Source organism: Oncorhynchus kisutch, unplaced genomic scaffold (assembly GCF_002021735.2).
Source record: "Oncorhynchus kisutch isolate 150728-3 unplaced genomic scaffold, Okis_V2 Okis06b-Okis10b_hom, whole genome shotgun sequence".
Taxonomy (NCBI): Eukaryota; Metazoa; Chordata; class Actinopteri; order Salmoniformes; family Salmonidae; genus Oncorhynchus; species Oncorhynchus kisutch.
This window is the reverse complement of record NW_022261983.1, coordinates 7309414-7327819: the sequence shown is the minus strand read 5'-3', so window position 1 is coordinate 7327819 and position 18406 is coordinate 7309414. Positions and strand designations below refer to the sequence as shown.

At 41.7% G+C, this 18406-nt stretch overlaps 2 protein-coding genes across 2 annotated transcripts; one reads left to right on the top strand and one right to left on the bottom strand.

The window, feature by feature from the left end:
• The first annotated feature begins 12923 nt into the window (after nt 1-12923).
• On the top strand, nt 12924-13984 carry LOC116360006 (mediator of RNA polymerase II transcription subunit 9-like). Its single transcript, XM_031814411.1, has 2 exons — nt 12924-13057; nt 13266-13984. Exons 1-2 carry the CDS (start codon nt 12978-12980, stop codon nt 13483-13485), a joined length of 300 nt encoding a protein of 99 aa, XP_031670271.1. The 5' UTR covers nt 12924-12977; the 3' UTR covers nt 13486-13984.
• A 565-nt stretch (nt 13985-14549) lies between these two features.
• On the bottom strand, nt 14550-16117 carry LOC109876534 (dexamethasone-induced Ras-related protein 1). Its single transcript, XM_020468941.1, has 2 exons — nt 15749-16117; nt 14550-15523 (listed from the first exon to the last, which is right to left on the bottom strand). Exons 1-2 carry the CDS (start codon nt 16017-16019, stop codon nt 14988-14990), a joined length of 807 nt encoding a protein of 268 aa, XP_020324530.1. The 5' UTR covers nt 16020-16117; the 3' UTR covers nt 14550-14987.
• Between the last annotated feature and the right edge of the window lie 2289 nt (nt 16118-18406).

Below are 18406 nucleotides of genomic sequence, written 5' to 3'. Positions count from 1 at the left end.
ATCCCTGCACATTGAATAAGGTACTGACCTGTATATACAACCACTCCAGTACCCCTGCACATTGAATAAGGTACTGGCACTGACCTGTATATACAACCACTCCAGTACCCATGCACATTGAATAAGGTACTGACCTGTATATACAACCACTCCAGTACCCCTGCACATTGAATAAGGTACTGACCTGTATATACAACCACTCCAGTACCCCTGCACATTGAATAAGGTACTGGCACTGACCTGTATATTCAACCACTCCAGTATCCCTGCACATTGAATAAGGTACTGACCTGTATATACAACCACTCCAGTACCCCTGCACATTGAATAAGGTACTGACACTGACCTGTATATACAACCACTCCAGTACCCCTGCACATTGAATAAGGTACTGGCACTGACCTGTATATACAACCACTCCAGTACCCCTGCACATTGAATAAGGTACTGACACTGACCTGTATATACAACCACTCCAGTACCCCTGCACATTGAATAAGGTACTGGCACTGACCTGTATATAGAACCACTCCAGTACCCCTGCACATTGAATAAGGTACTGGCACTGACCTGTATATACAACCACTCCAGTACCCCTGCACATTGAATAAGGTACTGACACTGACCTGTATATACAACCACTCCAGTACCCCTGCACATTGAATAAGGTACTGACACTGACCTGTATATACAACCACTCCAGTACCCCTGCACATTGAATAAGGTACTGGCACTGACCTGTATATACAACCACTCCAGTATCCCTGCACATTGAATAAGGTACTGACCTGTATATACAACCACTCCAGTATCCCTGCACATTGAATAAGGCACTGACCTGTATATACAACCACTCCAGTACCCCTGCACATTGAATAAGGTACTGTCACTGACCTGTATATACAACCACTCCAGTACCCCTGCACATTGAATAAGGTACTGTCACTGACCTGTATATACAACCACTCCAGTACCCCTGCACATTGAATAAGGTACTGACCTGTATATACAACCACTCCAGTACCCCTGCACATTGAATAAGGTACTGACACTGACCTGTATATACAACCACTCCAGTACCCCTGCACATTGAATAAGGTACTGTCACTGACCTGTATATACAACCACTCCAGTACCCCTGCACATTGAATAAGGTACTGACCTGTGTATACAACCACTCCAGTACCCCTGCACATTGAATAAGGTACTGACACTGACCTGTATATACAACCACTCCAGTACCCCTGCACATTGAATAAGGTACTGGCACTGACCTGTATATACAACCACTCCAGTACCCCTGCACATTGAATAAGGTACTGGCACTGACCTGTATATACAACCACTCCAGTACCCCTGCACATTGAATAAGGCACTGACCTGTATATACAACCACTCCAGTACCCCTGCACATTGAATAAGGTACTGGCACTGACCTGTATATACAACCACTCCAGTATCCCTGCACATTGAATAAGGTACTGACCTGTATATACAACCACTCCAGTACCCCTGCACATTGAATAAGGTACTGGCACTGACCTGTATATACAACCACTCCAGTACCCCTGCACATTGAATAAGGTACTGACCTGTATATACAACCACTCCAGTACCCCTGCACATTGAATAAGGTACTGACCTGTATATACAACCACTCCAGTACCCCTGCACATTGAATAAGGTACTGGCACTGACCTGTATATACAACCACTCCAGTATCCCTGCACATTGAATAAGGTACTGACCTGTATATACAACCACTCCAGTACCCCTGCACATTGAATAAGGTACTGACACTGACCTGTATATACAACCACTCCAGTACCCCTGCACATTGAATAAGGTACTGTCACTGACCTGTATATACAACCACTCCAGTACCCCTGCACATTGAATAAGGTACTGACCTGTATATACAACCACTCCAGTACCCCTGCACATTGAATAAGGTACTGACACTGACCTGTATATACAACCACTCCAGTACCCCTGCACATTGAATAAGGTACTGTCACTGACCTGTATATACAACCACTCCAGTACCCCTGCACATTGAATAAGGTACTGACCTGTGTATACAACCACTCCAGTACCCCTGCACATTGAATAAGGTACTGACACTGACCTGTATATACAACCACTCCAGTACCCCTGCACATTGAATAAGGTACTGGCACTGACCTGTATATACAACCACTCCAGTACCCCTGCACATTGAATAAGGTACTGGCACTGACCTGTATATACAACCACTCCAGTACCCCTGCACATTGAATAAGGCACTGACCTGTATATACAACCACTCCAGTACCCCTGCACATTGAATAAGGTACTGGCACTGACCTGTATATACAACCACTCCAGTACCCCTGCACATTGAATAAGGTACTGACCTGTATATACAACCACTCCAGTACCCCTGCACATTGAATAAGGTACTGACCTGTATATACAACCACTCCAGTACCCCTGCACATTGAATAAGGTACTGGCACTGACCTGTATATACAACCACTCCAGTACCCCTGCACATTGAATAAGGTACTGGCACTGACCTGTATATACAACCACTCCAGTACCCCTGCACATTGAATAAGGCACTGACCTGTATATACAACCACTCCAGTACCCCTGCACATTGAATAAGGTACTGGCACTGACCTGTATATACAACCACTCCAGTATCCCTGCACATTGAATAAGGTACTGACCTGTATATACAACCACTCCAGTACCCCTGCACATTGAATAAGGTACTGTCACTGACCTGTATATACAACCACTCCAGTACCCCTGCACATTGAATAAGGTACTGACCTGTATATACAACCACTCCAGTACCCCTGCACATTGAATAAGGTACTGACCTGTATATACAACCACTCCAGTACCCCTGCACATTGAATAAGGTACTGGCACTGACCTGTATATACAACCACTCCAGTACCCCTGCACATTGAATAAGGTACTGGCACTGACCTGTATATACAACCACTCCAGTACCCCTGCACATTGAATAAGGCACTGACCTGTATATACAACCACTCCAGTACCCCTGCACATTGAATAAGGTACTGGCACTGACCTGTATATACAACCACTCCAGTACCCCTGCACATTGAATAAGGTACTGACACTGACCTGTATATACAACCACTCCAGTACCCCTGCACATTGAATAAGGTACTGGCACTGACCTGTATATAGAACCACTCCAGTACCCCTGCACATTGAATAAGGTACTGGCACTGACCTGTATATACAACCACTCCAGTACCCCTGCACATTGAATAAGGTACTGACACTGACCTGTATATACAACCACTCCAGTACCCCTGCACATTGAATAAGGTACTGACACTGACCTGTATATACAACCACTCCAGTACCCCTGCACATTGAATAAGGTACTGGCACTGACCTGTATATACAACCACTCCAGTATCCCTGCACAATGAATAAGGTACTGACCTGTATATACAACCACTCCAGTATCCCTGCACATTGAATAAGGCACTGACCTGTATATACAACCACTCCAGTACCCCTGCACATTGAATAAGGTACTGGCACTGACCTGTATATACAACCACTCCAGTACCCCTGCACATTGAATAAGGTACTGGCACTGACCTGTATATACAACCACTCCAGTACCCCTGCACATTGAATAAGGTACTGACACTGACCTGTATATACAACCACTCCAGTACCCCTGCACATTGAATAAGGTACTGGCACTGACCTGTACTACATTGTGACAAAAGAGCTCTCAAGGTAAGAATTTCACTGTACCATTTTACACCTGTTGAATCCTATGCAAGTGGCAAATAAAAGTTTTAAATCAAGGTGATATGGTCTAGTTAATTATTTCCTGTGATTATGAATGCTACTCTAATAACTTTTTGAATGATTTTAAATGTATTATTTTGTTACTACTTGTAATGAATTATTTTGTTATTCAGTGATGACACAATGCAGAAGGATTGTATTCCCCCTTTTGAACTGATCCTTGTACTAGATACAATGTATTATCTTACTACTTTTGCAATCCATGATTCGCCTTATATGAACTCTGGGAATACAGTACGTTAACTTTGCATAATTAACCTCATGTACAGAAACGATAACGAAAAACAAAGCATTTGGCAACTGACAAGCCAACGAGCTGTCACATCGCTACCTCCTATCAATCATCAAACATAACAGTTGTCACATTATTTAATTGTCAGAGCTTGTAATGGGGCCAAAGATAGGAGCCACTGGTCAGAGACTCAGAGTGACCTTTTCAAACTATATGTAGGTCATTGGATTGGCTCGAGTACAGGTGACATTTCTCACCTACTATTGGCAGTGTTGCAAATAGCAATCAGTGTTGCTGTAATAGCAGCCGGGTCTAATAATCCTATCACCAGTGGGTCCTTTTCCGTATCTTATTCAAACAGATAAGACGGCTCTGGCCAGAGTCATACACAATGTAAAGAAAGACTCCCAAGGATCTGTACTCGCTGCCACCTGCTGCTACTGCTGAGAGGGGAGAGAGTGGAGAGCTTAGAGCGCAGGATGATACTGTATCTATACGATTCTGCAGCTATAAGCCTGAGCAGGAAACCATTCTGCAGCTATAGATTGGTTGGTTGCTTAGCAACAACATGTGTAACTATGGGGAGCAAGACCCATGTATTGTGTGATCCTGTTTGTTAAACAGGTCAGGATCTGAGAGACCCTCAGATTAAGATATGAGTTTAGTAGGGTGCACCCAACTCTAGGCAGGATATATGGCCGATATCTAAGTCTATTCTACTGTATGTTTAAGCTGAAACTCTACTGGACCAGTTAGGTTTGTCTCAATGTCAGGTTTTTCAGCTTCTTCAGTCTGATGTAACTTATTTATACAAACGTGCTGTGAAGGGATTGAGGGAAAGAATGACGCCAAGATTTGGTGAGTACCTTTGTAAACAGGATTTTGTGGGTGTTCATACTGAACCAAGCATAACCACAAGCTGTTAACATTTAGGCTAGCTCAGTTACCGATCAATTGAAATAGCAAACGAGTCAACTGGAGCAAGTTCAACAGGGACATTATCCCTTGTGTTATTTGCCTCTCCAGCACTTTCAGACATGTCAGGGAAAACAGTTAACTCTTGTCTATGATGAAACATGAATCCACAGAAAAACACCAAGCAATTCACAAATACTGACATAAACCACTATGAGATGGAAATCAAATGTGAGTGACTGTGCTTATCAATAAACATCAATTGAAATAGCAAACGTTAGTGATCATGGTAATCATGCACATTTAGTTAAATGTCAGTTTCCCACTTATCAGCCAACTTGTGTTTCCCTCTCAGTTTAACATGTATCACAAGAAATCTGTCACCAACGTCAAGGGTGGACTGTGATACATGCCTGTCAAATCTGGGTTTGTTTCGTTCAGCTGTTTTGAGAGCGTTCTGGGTGACTGTCCTGTAGCTTTCTTCCAGGTGACTCTTCAAATCTTGCACATACTGTGAATGCAATTTCTTCTGGTCATTAACAAGTACATTGAAGGCTATGTCAGCTGGTAGTCTATGTTGTCTCCAGAACATGAGTTCATATGGAGTGTAGCGGGACACTTCATTCTTCATGCAGTTGTATGCATGTACACGTGGTTTAACGAAATCACGCCAGTGAGTTTTGTCATGCATGCTCAGAGTACCAAGCATCTGGAGTAGCGTCCTGTTAAAACGCTCGACAGGATTTCCTCTTGGATGATATGGCATTGCTAGAATTAAGAAAGTGAGAACAATCTCCCACAGCTCTTTGACTGTTCGTGATTCAAAATCAGGACCTTGGTACCTATGGAGACGCTCAGGGAAAACGTAATGCACAATGAAGTGGTCCCAGAGAGACTTTGCAACAGTGAGGGCTTTCTAGTTGGGAGTCGTTATGGCCACTGGTAAAATGATCTGTAATTATCAGTATATCCTTTGTGTTACTACGATCAGGCTCCAAAGAAAGGATGTCCATGCATACTAGCTCCAAAGGCCTGCTGGTCTTAATGCTAACTAGAGGTGCAGCTTTCTTTGAGACGGTTTTACATCGCACACAGGTCTTAATCTTCTCCTCCACAGACATTGACATCTTGGGCCAATAGAACCGGGATCGTATGAGATCCATCATGCGCTCGATACCCATATCATCATGCTGACTTTTCAATGCAACTGCTCTCAGCTCTTCTGGAAGCACTAATTGAAAAATAGTTTTGACTCCTTCCTGCCTTCTCCTGTAAAGAACACCATTCTTTAGCTCTAACCGGTTCCACTCACGCAGCAACAGAGGCAGTCCTGGAAACTCGGCTCTAACAGTGGGAGGAGGTTTCTCCCGTTTCCAACTGAGTGACGACCTCTCTGATGCTGGCGTCAGCTCTTTGTTTTTCCATCAGCTCCTTCTCTGACAAATGAGGAATGGCTGGAAACCCATCTTGATGTTCCTCTTCCTGGAAAGCATCTGGTATTGCACTGGAGTGGAAGGCAGGAGACTCAACCAGCAAGATCGTAGAGCAGCTCTTTTCAAGGTCAGTGTAGTGAACAGAGTGTCGATCACAGACTGCTTTGACTACATCTTTGTGGACTTTGTTTTGGAATTCAGATTCTTCCAGATGATGGAGAGTAAACTGATAGATTCTTTCCTGCTCTTTCTGAGAGAAGAAATCGTCTGAAAGCTGGCTATGAGGACGTCTTGAAGGTGCATCGGCATCTCGGTTTTGCTTGCCCGCACGGTACTGCAGCTTGAATGAGTAGGTGGAGAGAGCAGACAACCACCTGTGGCTTATGGTGTCTAGTTTGGCAGAAGTCAAGATGTACGTCAGTGGATTACGATCAGTTACGACTGTGAATTCCTCCCCATACAGATAGTCACTGTACTTTTCTGTAACTGCCCATTTTTAAGTGCTAGGAATTCTTCGATTCACTAGAGGTCAATCCTCTGCTAGTGAACGCTATTGCTCTCTTCTGCCCGTCTTGTTCCTGATATAGAGCAGCACCCAAACCCAAAGTACTTGCATCTGTGTGTAGGATCTAGGGGAGCTTGGGGTTGGAAAAGCCCAGGACAGAGGCTGAGGTGAGGTTTTCAATGACTGTGTCAAATGCCTGCTCACAGATGGGTGTCCATCGGTTTCCAAATGGCTCCTTAGGGTTGTGATACTCACTACTTTTCTCTTTCTTCCTGTTCCCCTTGTGTCATGGGGGATATCCAGAGGTAAGGTTGTTTAAAGGCTTGACAATACTAGAGTAGTCCTGGATGAACCTCCGGTAATAACCAGAGAACCCAAGGAATGACCGCAGCTCTTGGAGGGTTTTTGGATATGGCCAGGTTTTTATCGTTTCAATCTTTTCAGGGTCAGTTTCAACTCCATTCTCTGACCCGACATGGCCTAGATACTGCACAGATACAGCCCGTACTCCCTGAAATGTTGAAGAACTTTAAACAGCCTGCTTTTGTGTTCTTCAAGGGACTCTGAGAAAATGATTACGTCAATGAAAACAAGAACCTAGTTCAGGTTAATGTCACCCATACAGCGCTCCATTAGCCATCGAAATGGGCTTGGTGCATTTGTGATCCCTTGTGGCATACTATTGAATTCCCAAAACCCTAATGGGCACACAAACGCTGTCTTTTGTTTGTCCGACGACTCCATTTCAATTTGATAGTATCCTGATTTTAGATCAAGAACAGAGAACAGAGAACCACTTAGAACCAGTTAGGGCAGAGAAAGTCTCCTCCAGGTTTGGAAGGGTGTATGCATCCTTGATGGTTTGCAGATTGAGTTTGTGGTAATCAATGAACCTCATATCACTGTTCTTCTTCTCACAACCACAATTGGAGATGAGAAGGGATACTTTGATTCACATATAACATGATTCACACATAACTCCTGAATTTAGCAGCTCTTGCAGATGTTTGTGGACTGCATCGATATCTTGTGGGTGAATGGGTCTTGCACTCTCTGCTTGAAGGGGGTCTCATCATGAAGCGTGATGTGTTGCTTTACTTTGCTAGTGTGGCCAAAATCGAGATCATTCTGAGAAAACACCTCAGGCATTGAGTTCAGTTTATGTTCAGTAATTTTGTAATCAATGTTCATAAATTCCAATTATCTTTATTGTAAAGTTCTGGTCTTAAATAAAACAGACAGAATTCCCAGCTCACAATTGATCAGACCAAGTTTTTTTGCGAGAGCTCTCCCATGCATACACAAATACGCTCCTTTTATAACATGCTAACCTACGCACATACATACACACCAACATAGGGATATTCTCATGAGTCTCACCACAGTTTATAACCACTCAGCTGACAGTTCCAGTCTCCCCTAGATACTAGAGCTCTGGAGGGGCTCTCCCTGTCCTATCTTATCTCTCCAGATTTACAGCCAGGTCGGTTCAAACATAGGTTAATGCCCCTCTTCATTCTCTTTCTACACCCACATACATTCCTTTCTTCCTAGATCTATGCTACATAACTCCTTCCTAATGAACAAACATGATTTAACACTACTAGAAGAGAAAGACAGGGTAGAATTCTGTTCTACGTTAAATGTATACATCATTTAGTCATTATTCATCAAAAAATCCCTTAACAGTTTATTTGTGATTTGTTCTCTCCATTCAGCAGACAGAGGAGAACCTTCAAAGATGAAGCTTAAGCTGGAGGTCTCAGCTTGCTCTTTCAGTTTGTCTGTAGACTCAGATGTAGAAACAGTGTGTTTCTTTACCCACTGGATGGCATTTCTCAGAACAACTGTTAACTTGTAGTTTTGCCTCGTAGGATGGGTGATCAACTTCCTGGACACCATAATCGCTCCAGGCAAGGAGGAGATCGGAGGCTCAATGAGGGCCCATTTCTCACAGTGGGACTGACCCCTGGAAACAACTGTCTGATTTGCAGGAACCACCTCTGCATTCCACCCTGAAGTCTCACCAATCCTAGGTTATTGTTGACTGCTTTTTCACCTCTGAGCTCAAGGATTTTTAACACTGCTCGGTACCCATGAAGTAACGGCTGGTGATTGTCGCATTTCAGCTGAGAATAATCAGAGTAGAGAATGTCAAGGGTGTTGATGCCAATCAGCACCTGTTCTTGAGCACGGAGATTAGGTATGACCAATGCTGAGGTTTGGACGTCAATGTCAGTCCCTACAAATTATTTTGGGAAAGTTATGGTGATCTCTACATAGCCCAGGCAAGGAACTTCCTGCCCATTAGCACCCTCTTCTTCCAGTAGACTATTCAATGGGTTGATTGCTTGGCTTGATAGATGTTTCTCATAGAATGATAGGGGACCGTGCTAACTTGTGAACCTGTGTCCAAGAGACAGTTTGTTTCCTTTCCAGCAATAGTAACTTGTGCTGTGCTCTTGGTACCAACTAACCGTTTGGGAATTTTGACTGTGTCCTCATTAGCGCGGAGCGTTCTGGTTACATCCGGTTTGGTTTCCGATGCTCCTGTTTGTCCCTCAACAGGAGCTGGCCTCAGTTTAACTGTTCGGTCTCTGAAGAGGAATTTTGTGCTTCCCACTGGAGCTGTCTTTCTCTAAGCTGTTTATCTTTAGCTGCAACCAATGAGGGGTTGGATTCACCTTCACAGGTTGCTGTGATGTGGCCATCTTCACCGCACTGAAAGCAACACCAAGGCCTGGACTCGCTGTTAGGCTTGTGGCTTGAACTTGGCTGCTTCACAGGCTACCCGTTATTTTGTTTTGTGTTGGCTTCACTAGGAGCTAGTAGGTCTTTGATGGTAGGTATTTTGGGGGGGGGGGTTTATTTTGTGTCTTGAGGTTTGTGAGCTGACTTTTGAGTTCAGCTGTTTTTGTAAATGCTCAGTTTCACTGGTATTCTCAGAGGAAGGACTAAGACATGCTTGCTGCAGGTGGGACATTACACAATGCTTGGAGGCACCAGAGAGAGAGGCTTAGCAGCACCAAGGTGTTGTTACTTTTGCTTCATGCTTATCCTCTTCAATGCGAAGGAGGAGCAACAATTCAGTAAATGAAGGTGGTTTGCTTTTCTTCTGTTCCAGCTGGAGGTCCGTTATCAGAGCGTTGTCCCAGCAACCTCGGCAGAACTACCTCAGAAGATGACGATCGAGTTCATCAGCTGGAACACCGCCTCTTTTCATGGCCGTGCTCAGGGTAACCCGTAACCTTTGCAAGCAGCTGGACGGCTTCTCACCGTTGTTTTGCAGGGTGCCCATGTATTTGGCAAATAGCTCGTCTCCATCTTCAACTGTGCCATAAGCGGAGTCTAACAGCTGAAGGTAATCAGTGGCTGATGCTTGAGGACTCAAATGCTTTGTAAGGTCTGCAGCTGGTGGTATGACATATTTTTATGACGTCTTATTCTGGTCGCAAACTGGTTGAAAAAAGACGTTTATTTTATGTATTTTTACTGAACAGAGTATGACATATATTTTCTGACCACCATATGACCAGTTGGTCATAATTGTGACCACAATATTATGTGCTATATTATGTATCCTACTGGTCATAGTTAAGACCTCATCATAACCTGGTAATAACAACCTGTCTACAGCTTATTAGCAATACTTGCTAGCTATCTGGCCATCGAGAATCATAACAACACCCGGGCTTCTGCCCCATTGAATCGCACTCATCGTTTTCTTGAGTTTGTCAGCTAACTCATCTATAGGCCTAAGCAGGAAACTACAATGGGCAAGTGAGCGCATGACCCACTCTTCCACCACGATTTCCCTTCTACCCACTCCTTCCTCCTCCTCTCATCCATGCTGGACCAGAACCCTCCAGGGGGAAAGACGTATAGTGGCGCAACCACTACAATCAGTGACCTTTGGGTTTACTAGGCCTATGTGCACACCTGGATATGGCATTGGCCTGGATACGTGGATATAGTATTGAGCTGGATATAGCATTGACACCAACACAAACTGTAAACAATAGCGCCTGACTGCACTGCATTGCATTAGCCTATGTAGATATAGCCAGTTAGCCACATGCTAACTCATCCTGCACATTTAATTAAACAGTCTCGTGTTTGCTCAGTCGGGGAGACCGTGCAGCAATTGTGTGTTATGTCACCCAGTGTTTGGAAAGGCTTGGAGGTTGTGCAGAGGACCGCTCTTATTGGTCCGTTTTAGTCCAGGTTCATAGTGGACACTAACTCGTTAACAGTTAAGCTATGCTAGCTCAGTACTAGTAAGACATTTTACGTAAACATTTAGAGCACTCTTATCCAGAGTTACTTACCTGAGCAATTAGGGTTGTGCCTGGCTCAAGGGCACATCAACAGATTTTTCACCTAGTCAGTTTGGGAATTAAAACCAGTGACCTTCCGGTCACTAGCCCAACACTCTAAGCCGCTAGGCTACCTGTTACCATACCACAGATGCATATAATGTATGCCACTTTGTAATATTTTTTCCGGTGACTGACAGGATAGTCATTATATAGTCTTCATTGTAATGTCCTGTAGTCCTTGCTAATGTTGAACCCACAATCTTAGTGATGCCAACATTACCAACTGAGATACAGGACCTAGTTGTAGCTGACTGTCCCTGTCAGTCTACCTATCACAAAACCAAATCCGTAAAAAGGATGTTATGTCACCATCAGTCCATGCATTTATTTAAAAAAATGTATTATAAGTAGTATAAAGCAGAACCTGACTATGGTGTTTCTAGATTTACATGTTGAACATTATGTGATGATGTTGCAACTGTGCAAATTGTTTTCTGTTGCTCGAGTGACAAAATGTCTCAGTTGCCCTTACTATTTAAACATGAAAGCTTTAACAATTTTACAGGAAACAGTTACAGTCATCAAGTCACAAATATTATTCGACCTCTGGTTATTATGCCAAGTAAACGTTAACAACAAACCAAAATAATAATACAATTAGGACTTTAGATTTTAAATGTATTTTAAAGTTATTTAAAATAAATCATTCTTCTCATCTAAAGTTATTTGCTTAGCTAACTTTTTGTCTCTCTTACGGGTGCCCCATAGAGACAGATAGAGGACTCTGATTTTAGCATAGCCAATTCCATTGAGGACTTTCACTATTTTGAAGTAGTCAACTGGGTGGGAATTCATATTGGTTAAGGAATTGAGGATCCTATAATTCCATCTAGATCATTAGGAGGTAGCCAATGAATTATACTTTTGATGAAACATTCAATAACTGCAGGTCACAGTAAACCCGGCAACATTGGCTTTATAGCTGTTCAAACAACACACTCTAGGTGGCAGTATGCACCTTTTCAGTTTGTTTTCCAACTCAGAGAAATAGTAGAAGAAAATTGACTACTTCAAAATGGAGATGGCCTAAATGGCACTGCCCATGCTCCGAGAGGAAGAGGAAGAGAGAGGCCCAACTCTGAGAAAAATCTGTCTCCCTCCAGCAGGTGGCGTTTTTTTGTTGTTTTGCCCATCAAGCAAGGTATTTTTGTATGGAGGTCAATGACAATGAGTGTCAAATTTATTGAGAATTAATGGGTTATTTGTTACGTGAAGTTAATTTGATCTAATAGAAGTTTTATAATGCATAAGTTGTTACGGGTGTACTGATATAAGTATGACACCTGACATCACGTCAACTTTGAGAAAAAAAAGCACTTTAAATAGGAGTTGTCTCGAGATGGCTATGCATATTCATAGCATGAGGCTAGTAGCATAGCATCTCTCTCTATTGAATACAGGCAGCTGACGTCAACAACCCTCATTGAATATTTAGAAAATTATTACAATAATGAAATATATTTACCAATCCAAAGAAAGGGATCCCATTGTTAGGGCGGAGAGACATACATTGTCAGTATACCGATAATATTTTCAGTGCTCTCACAGATGCCATAATGGGACAGATACTGTACAATGATGCGATGTCTATATAAGTCTATGGTTGCCACTGGTTGATGATGTAAATTGTAGGCGCCAGTCAATTCTCATCGACCGGGATGGCGACGAATCAACCAAAGCAAGGAAGTGAGAACGATGATTGCTCTTTTCTCCCTTTGGTTCATGACATTATAAAATGGTAAGTCTTTAATTTGACATGTATTTCTATAGTGTGTTTATTACCGGGGAGAGTTTATGCATATATTTGTCCTGGTTTGGTAGAACGTGTTATGACGCTAACGTTAGCCCGTTTGCTAGTTGCAGTTCAATAGTCTAATCTTGAGAAGCAGCAACAATTTGGTTAAATTATAACCAACGTGTACGTTTTTGTCCATCTATGTCGAAAGCATGGACAAAGATAGTCAAGATGTCCATCAAGAACTGGTCAAGTTTAAGACAAGGATTCAGGAAGCGCGCGAGCAGATCGGAGCCATGCCCGGAATTGACATGAGCCTGTCGGAGCAGCAGCATGAACTAGAGACGCTGCGGGAGCAAGTCCGCACCAAGAATCAGCTACTGCAGAAATACAAGAGTTTGTGTATGTTTGAGGTTCCCAAAGCGTCGTGAGGGATTTTTGACAGTACTAAAGAAACTAACTGAATTCAGGAGACACTTGGAGAGGAACACACATGTACTGAAAATTATATATTTTTATATTTAGAGGACTGAGAAAATTACCATCCATTTGAAATCGTGAGAAATTATCTTGTTTATATGGATTCTTTTTGGGGATTCCATCTCTTGGCTCCGTGTTCTCATTTTCCTTTCCAACCTAACAGCTCATGCAGTATAACTTGAACTCATCCCGTGTGTCAAAACCACCAGAAAACATTTTATTTCCCTATAACACTACCTTCAGGCTTTATCTTGTTGTATTGTAAACTGTCCCATTTCTACTTTGTAAAAAATGTATTATCCATACTGAATTATAATGCCCTCTCAAGTTTGTATATGCAGTGAATGATTATTTGATGTAATGGTTTTGTTGGTGTGCTCTTCAGATTGCGTGCTGCAGATTGTCAATGCAGTAGGCCTAAAATTAAACCTTTGTTTTAATTTCTTGTGACTTGTCTTTACTCAGTTTCTTAGTAAGATTGTAGCATCGGCCACCTTAAGTGCGCTGTTATCTTTCATGAATTACATGTTATAAGCTTGTTGGCCTAAATGGAAACATCAATCTGCTAGCTACCATATGCCTAACTCTTCTCGGGAAAGTGTGTATTTCATAAATTAGGTACAGGCTACTTGTTTAGCTAATGGTATAAGTGCCCTTTAGTATGTAATTCATAAATTAGTTACAGGCTACTTGTTTAGCTAATGGTATAAGTGCCCTTTAGTATGTAATTCATAAATTAGTTACAGGCTACTTGTTTAGCTAATGGTATAAGTGCCCTTTAGTATGTAATTCATAAATGAGGTACAGGCTACTTGTTAGCTAGTGGTATAAGTGCTCTTTAGTATGTCATTCATAAATGAGGCACAGGCTACTTGTTAGCTAGTGGTATAAGTGCCCTTTAGTATGTAATTCATAAATGAGGTACAGGCTACTTGTTTAGCTAATGGTATAAGTGTCACTGAAAGGGAATGTGCTTTACCGATGTTCAAAAGGATGACAGACATAGGGATGGATATACGTTTCAAATGGATCATTTTATTTTCTCCATGTTTCTTTTTTGTAAAAAGTAAACTATGACATAAGAATAAGGATTCATATGTGTTAAGTATGCAATTAACATTCAAGTTCAGTTCCTTGTGAAAAAATTAAATGTAAACAAATGCCATCCCACTGTAGGCTACATTCTCCAGTCATTTTACAGGATGTAGCTATAGTAACAAGAACACAAGAGGTTCTCTGAAGCCATATCACATTTGATCACCCTGACTCCACAGAGAAATATCTGACAATGACCATGCCTTCTCGCGTGGTTTGGGACAAACACCCCTGGCTGTCACTGCGTCTTGGCGTGCTTCCTTATCCCAGACTCAGCACACTGGCCTGACGGGTATCATCTCCATCGCTGTATAGAACATCTCGTAACATGTCTCCATGTGCATTGTCAAGTGAGTCCTTAGCAGATGGTGCATCTGTCTTTCTCTTTTCCCTGGCTGCAGCCAGTAGCTTTCTCTTTGATATACATTAAGTCACTGTGCACGCTTGGTCGGCGCGCGAACGGCTCCACAATCCCGTATGCCTCGCCGTCTTTGAATTTCTTATTTCTGAAAGATTTTCTTCTGCTGTTTTGCAGTACTTCGCAAAACTGTAAGGAAACTTTACGGTGAGAGTCCGGGCTCATCTCGTTGGGCAGTTTAGCCATGGTAAAAAGAGTCTGAAACATCTGTTCGACATTAGTGTTCCGTTTTGCAGAGATCTCATAGTAGGCACACTGTTCATCACCAGCCACCAGTTTCTCAATCTCCTCATTCTGAACCTCCCGGTTAAACTCCCGGTCACACTTGTTCCCGCAGATAACTATCGGGACATCTACGTTCTCCTTGGTTTTGTTTTTCAGGCAGGACTTGGTTTCGTAAATTTGACGCTTCAGGCGCTGGACCTCTTGGAAGGAGTCTCTGTTATCCAGACTAAACACCAATATAAAAACATCACCTACGGAGAGAGAAATGGAAGGAACATTAATATCACAGCTCAAAAGTCAATGTACTTTCCATAATGCACAGCACAAGTTTTGCGTTACGCATAAGCATGCATTTTAGTGAAGCTAAATTTCAATATTATTCTCATTGAAATTGATTTGCAGAATGAAGCTTAATATTCGGATTCAGTTTTACATAAAGACATTTGTCTGTTTCATTCGTTCACAGTTAAGCTTACCAGTAAGGATAGAGAGTCTCCTCATAGCGGGGAAGGGATGGTTTCCAGAGGTGTCCAGAATGTCCAACTGGTACGCATCTCCCCGAATGCTGTATAATTTCCTATGAAAGTCCTCTATGGTCGGCGTGTACTGGTCGTCGACTTTTTTATTCAGAAACCGAGAGATGATGGCCGTCTTGCCAACTTTTGTGGATCCTAGAATCACCATCCTGTGGCAGTTTTTGGCCGGGATGTTAAACTCGTTCTCGGAAGGAGATATTTTTTTAATCATAATTGCGAGCTTTGCGTACCGACAAATGTCTTTGGTAGGAGAACGAGATGCTGAATGAAAGCTCTACTTGCTTTTGGGGGATCCTGCCTCTTTGTAAGCGCTGCTACTTTGCTGAGTTTGAAGCGAGCGGGACTGGGTATATATAGGCGATGCCGATCACACTCCTCCCCGGTGCGTCATGCAATTACGCATCGGTCTGAGGGGAGAATGCATAGATCGTATGAGAGAGAGTCTGTAGTTATTACTTTGCGCCTGTTTATACGTGAGTCTGTATCTGAGCGGACAGAGTAAAGTATATACATCATTTTGATAAATAAATGGGTTTAAAAACCCAGTGTAAAGTATGCGTAAAATGCAACCGTGTACTCTTTCACTTAACACCAATTTCGCAGAAACTGTTAATGAGTTAAACTTCTGCAGATATATATTTTTTTACTGACAATTCATCATAGTGCAGTGTTTTATAAAAAAAAAATATATATATGAATGCATAAAGTGTAGGTAACCTGTTTTGGTGACGGCGTAACACATAACCATGTTTACATCCACCATGCATTACAAGGATTTGCATTCAAGTAAAACACAATAAACAGGACACATACTCAAGAACATAGTGTTATTAATTTGGTGATTATGGTAATGTTGATCACTCTGTGTGCAAATAATAATATAAATACATATTACGCAACATTTATAATTCATTTTCATGTTTCATGTCAACATGTTTCACTGCCAATAAGACATTAACATAGACCGTCCTTCGCCCATTTTCTGTTTCACGAGACGTTCCGTTTCTTGTACCCTGTCCTGAAAACCGTCAGCTGTGCTCGCGCAGCCCAGTGAGCCTCGTATTTCGGGCACATACTTTCTGTGTGGACCGGACGAGGGCGCTACAGTATGGACATTATAGAAGTATAGACATTTTTATGGAAATTATAGAAGAAAAATACATTCGGCTAACTATGAAAAAGTTGTTGTCCCTGCAGTTGAAGAAATCTCAGGCCTACCAAGGTAATAAGCAAATTATGGTAGGCACAGTTGAACTGACCCAGCTACCAATTATGCATTTATTTATTTTACTTTATTTTAACAGGGAGTCCCATTGAAGACAAAATATTTCACATGTGTTTGATAGACTTAAATGCAGAGAAGCTACTGACCCAGCTACCAATTATGCATTTATTTATTTTACTTTATTTTAACAGGGAGTCCCATTGAAGACAAAATATTTCACATGTGTTTGATAGACTTGAATGCAGAGAATTGTAAGTAGGCCTACTCAAATGAGATTACAATCAATCAAGTTATAGCTTGCCATAGTGAGCCTACTGAACATAAAACTAAAACTATAAAACTATAAATTCCCTATCTTTCTCCACACCTTAGAGTAAATCAAGGTAATTATTTTTGTCTACATTCTCAAAACAAAAGTGAAAGCGCTCTTGTTCTCTCAATCATCCCCCTCTCTCTGTGTATATTCTCTCTTTCTCTCTCGTCCATTCTCTCAACCCGTAGGCTGTGTTTACTAATAGATGTAAAATTGTGTGGATTTATGCTCCAATCATACATTTATTTATACATATAAATGTATAGGAAGACCACTTCTTTTAGAAAACATTTATACAAACCTAATTGAACTAAATCATATAATCTAAGTGCTCTCCTTGTAGAAAAGTATTTGTTCAGAAAAACTAAATAATATGATTAAAGTGCTCTTCTTTTAGAATGCAACAATATATTCTGATGAGCCTAATCTAACTATAATTTAAGTGCACTTCTTTTAGGAAAGTATTTGTTCAGAGAAACATAATTAAACTTGAATACTTGACAATGAGTACCATTAGTTTATAATGTTTTCAAGGCTCAGTGAGAAGTTTATTCAGTTCACAGACTATAACAGTTGTGAGTCTTATCCACGAAATTAGTCAATTGTGGGTAGTGATTTCACCAAATGTTAAAACTTCTGTCAAGAAGAGCTGCCACACATGTTCAATGTAATAAAAACATGTTTTCCCATATCAAATAAAAAAAGGACTATAGTAAGTGCATATTTAGTGCCAAATAAAGTAAGGTTTGACCATAACAGGGTTGTTAATTCAGTCATAAATTCCCTTGTGACGGGGAATGGAAGCTTGTTGTGTGCAAGAGGCAATTGAGTCTTCACTTAAGCCCCGCCCCAGAATTTTGGGCAACCAGTCGCAGCGCTCGTATGGATAGCGACAGTCCTCGAGTCCGACACCTAGGACAAGCTCACCTTTAAATCGCATGAAAGCAAGAGAGGGCTATAGCAAAAACGTAGTGTTTTCCTTAAAAAATGTATTTTTAAATGGCTAAATATTTTAACCATGGACCAGGATTAATTGCTTAATTGATTCCTGAAATGCATG

What these genes read in the sequence shown, in the direction of transcription:
- LOC109876534 (XM_020468941.1), bottom strand. Translation starts at nt 16,019, where the DNA reads ATGATTAAAAAAATATCTCCTTCCGAGAACGAGTTTAACATCCCGGCC. An exon ending in GAGACTCTCTATCCTTACTG is followed by an intron (nt 15,524 to 15,748) that starts GTAAGCTTAACT and finishes CTCTCTCCGTAG; the next exon opens with GTGATGTTTTTATATTGGTG.
- LOC116360006 (XM_031814411.1), top strand. Translation starts at nt 12,978, where the DNA reads ATGGCGACGAATCAACCAAAGCAAGGAAGTGAGAACGATGATTGCTCT. An exon ending in GTTCATGACATTATAAAATG is followed by an intron (nt 13,058 to 13,265) that starts GTAAGTCTTTAA and finishes CTATGTCGAAAG; the next exon opens with CATGGACAAAGATAGTCAAG.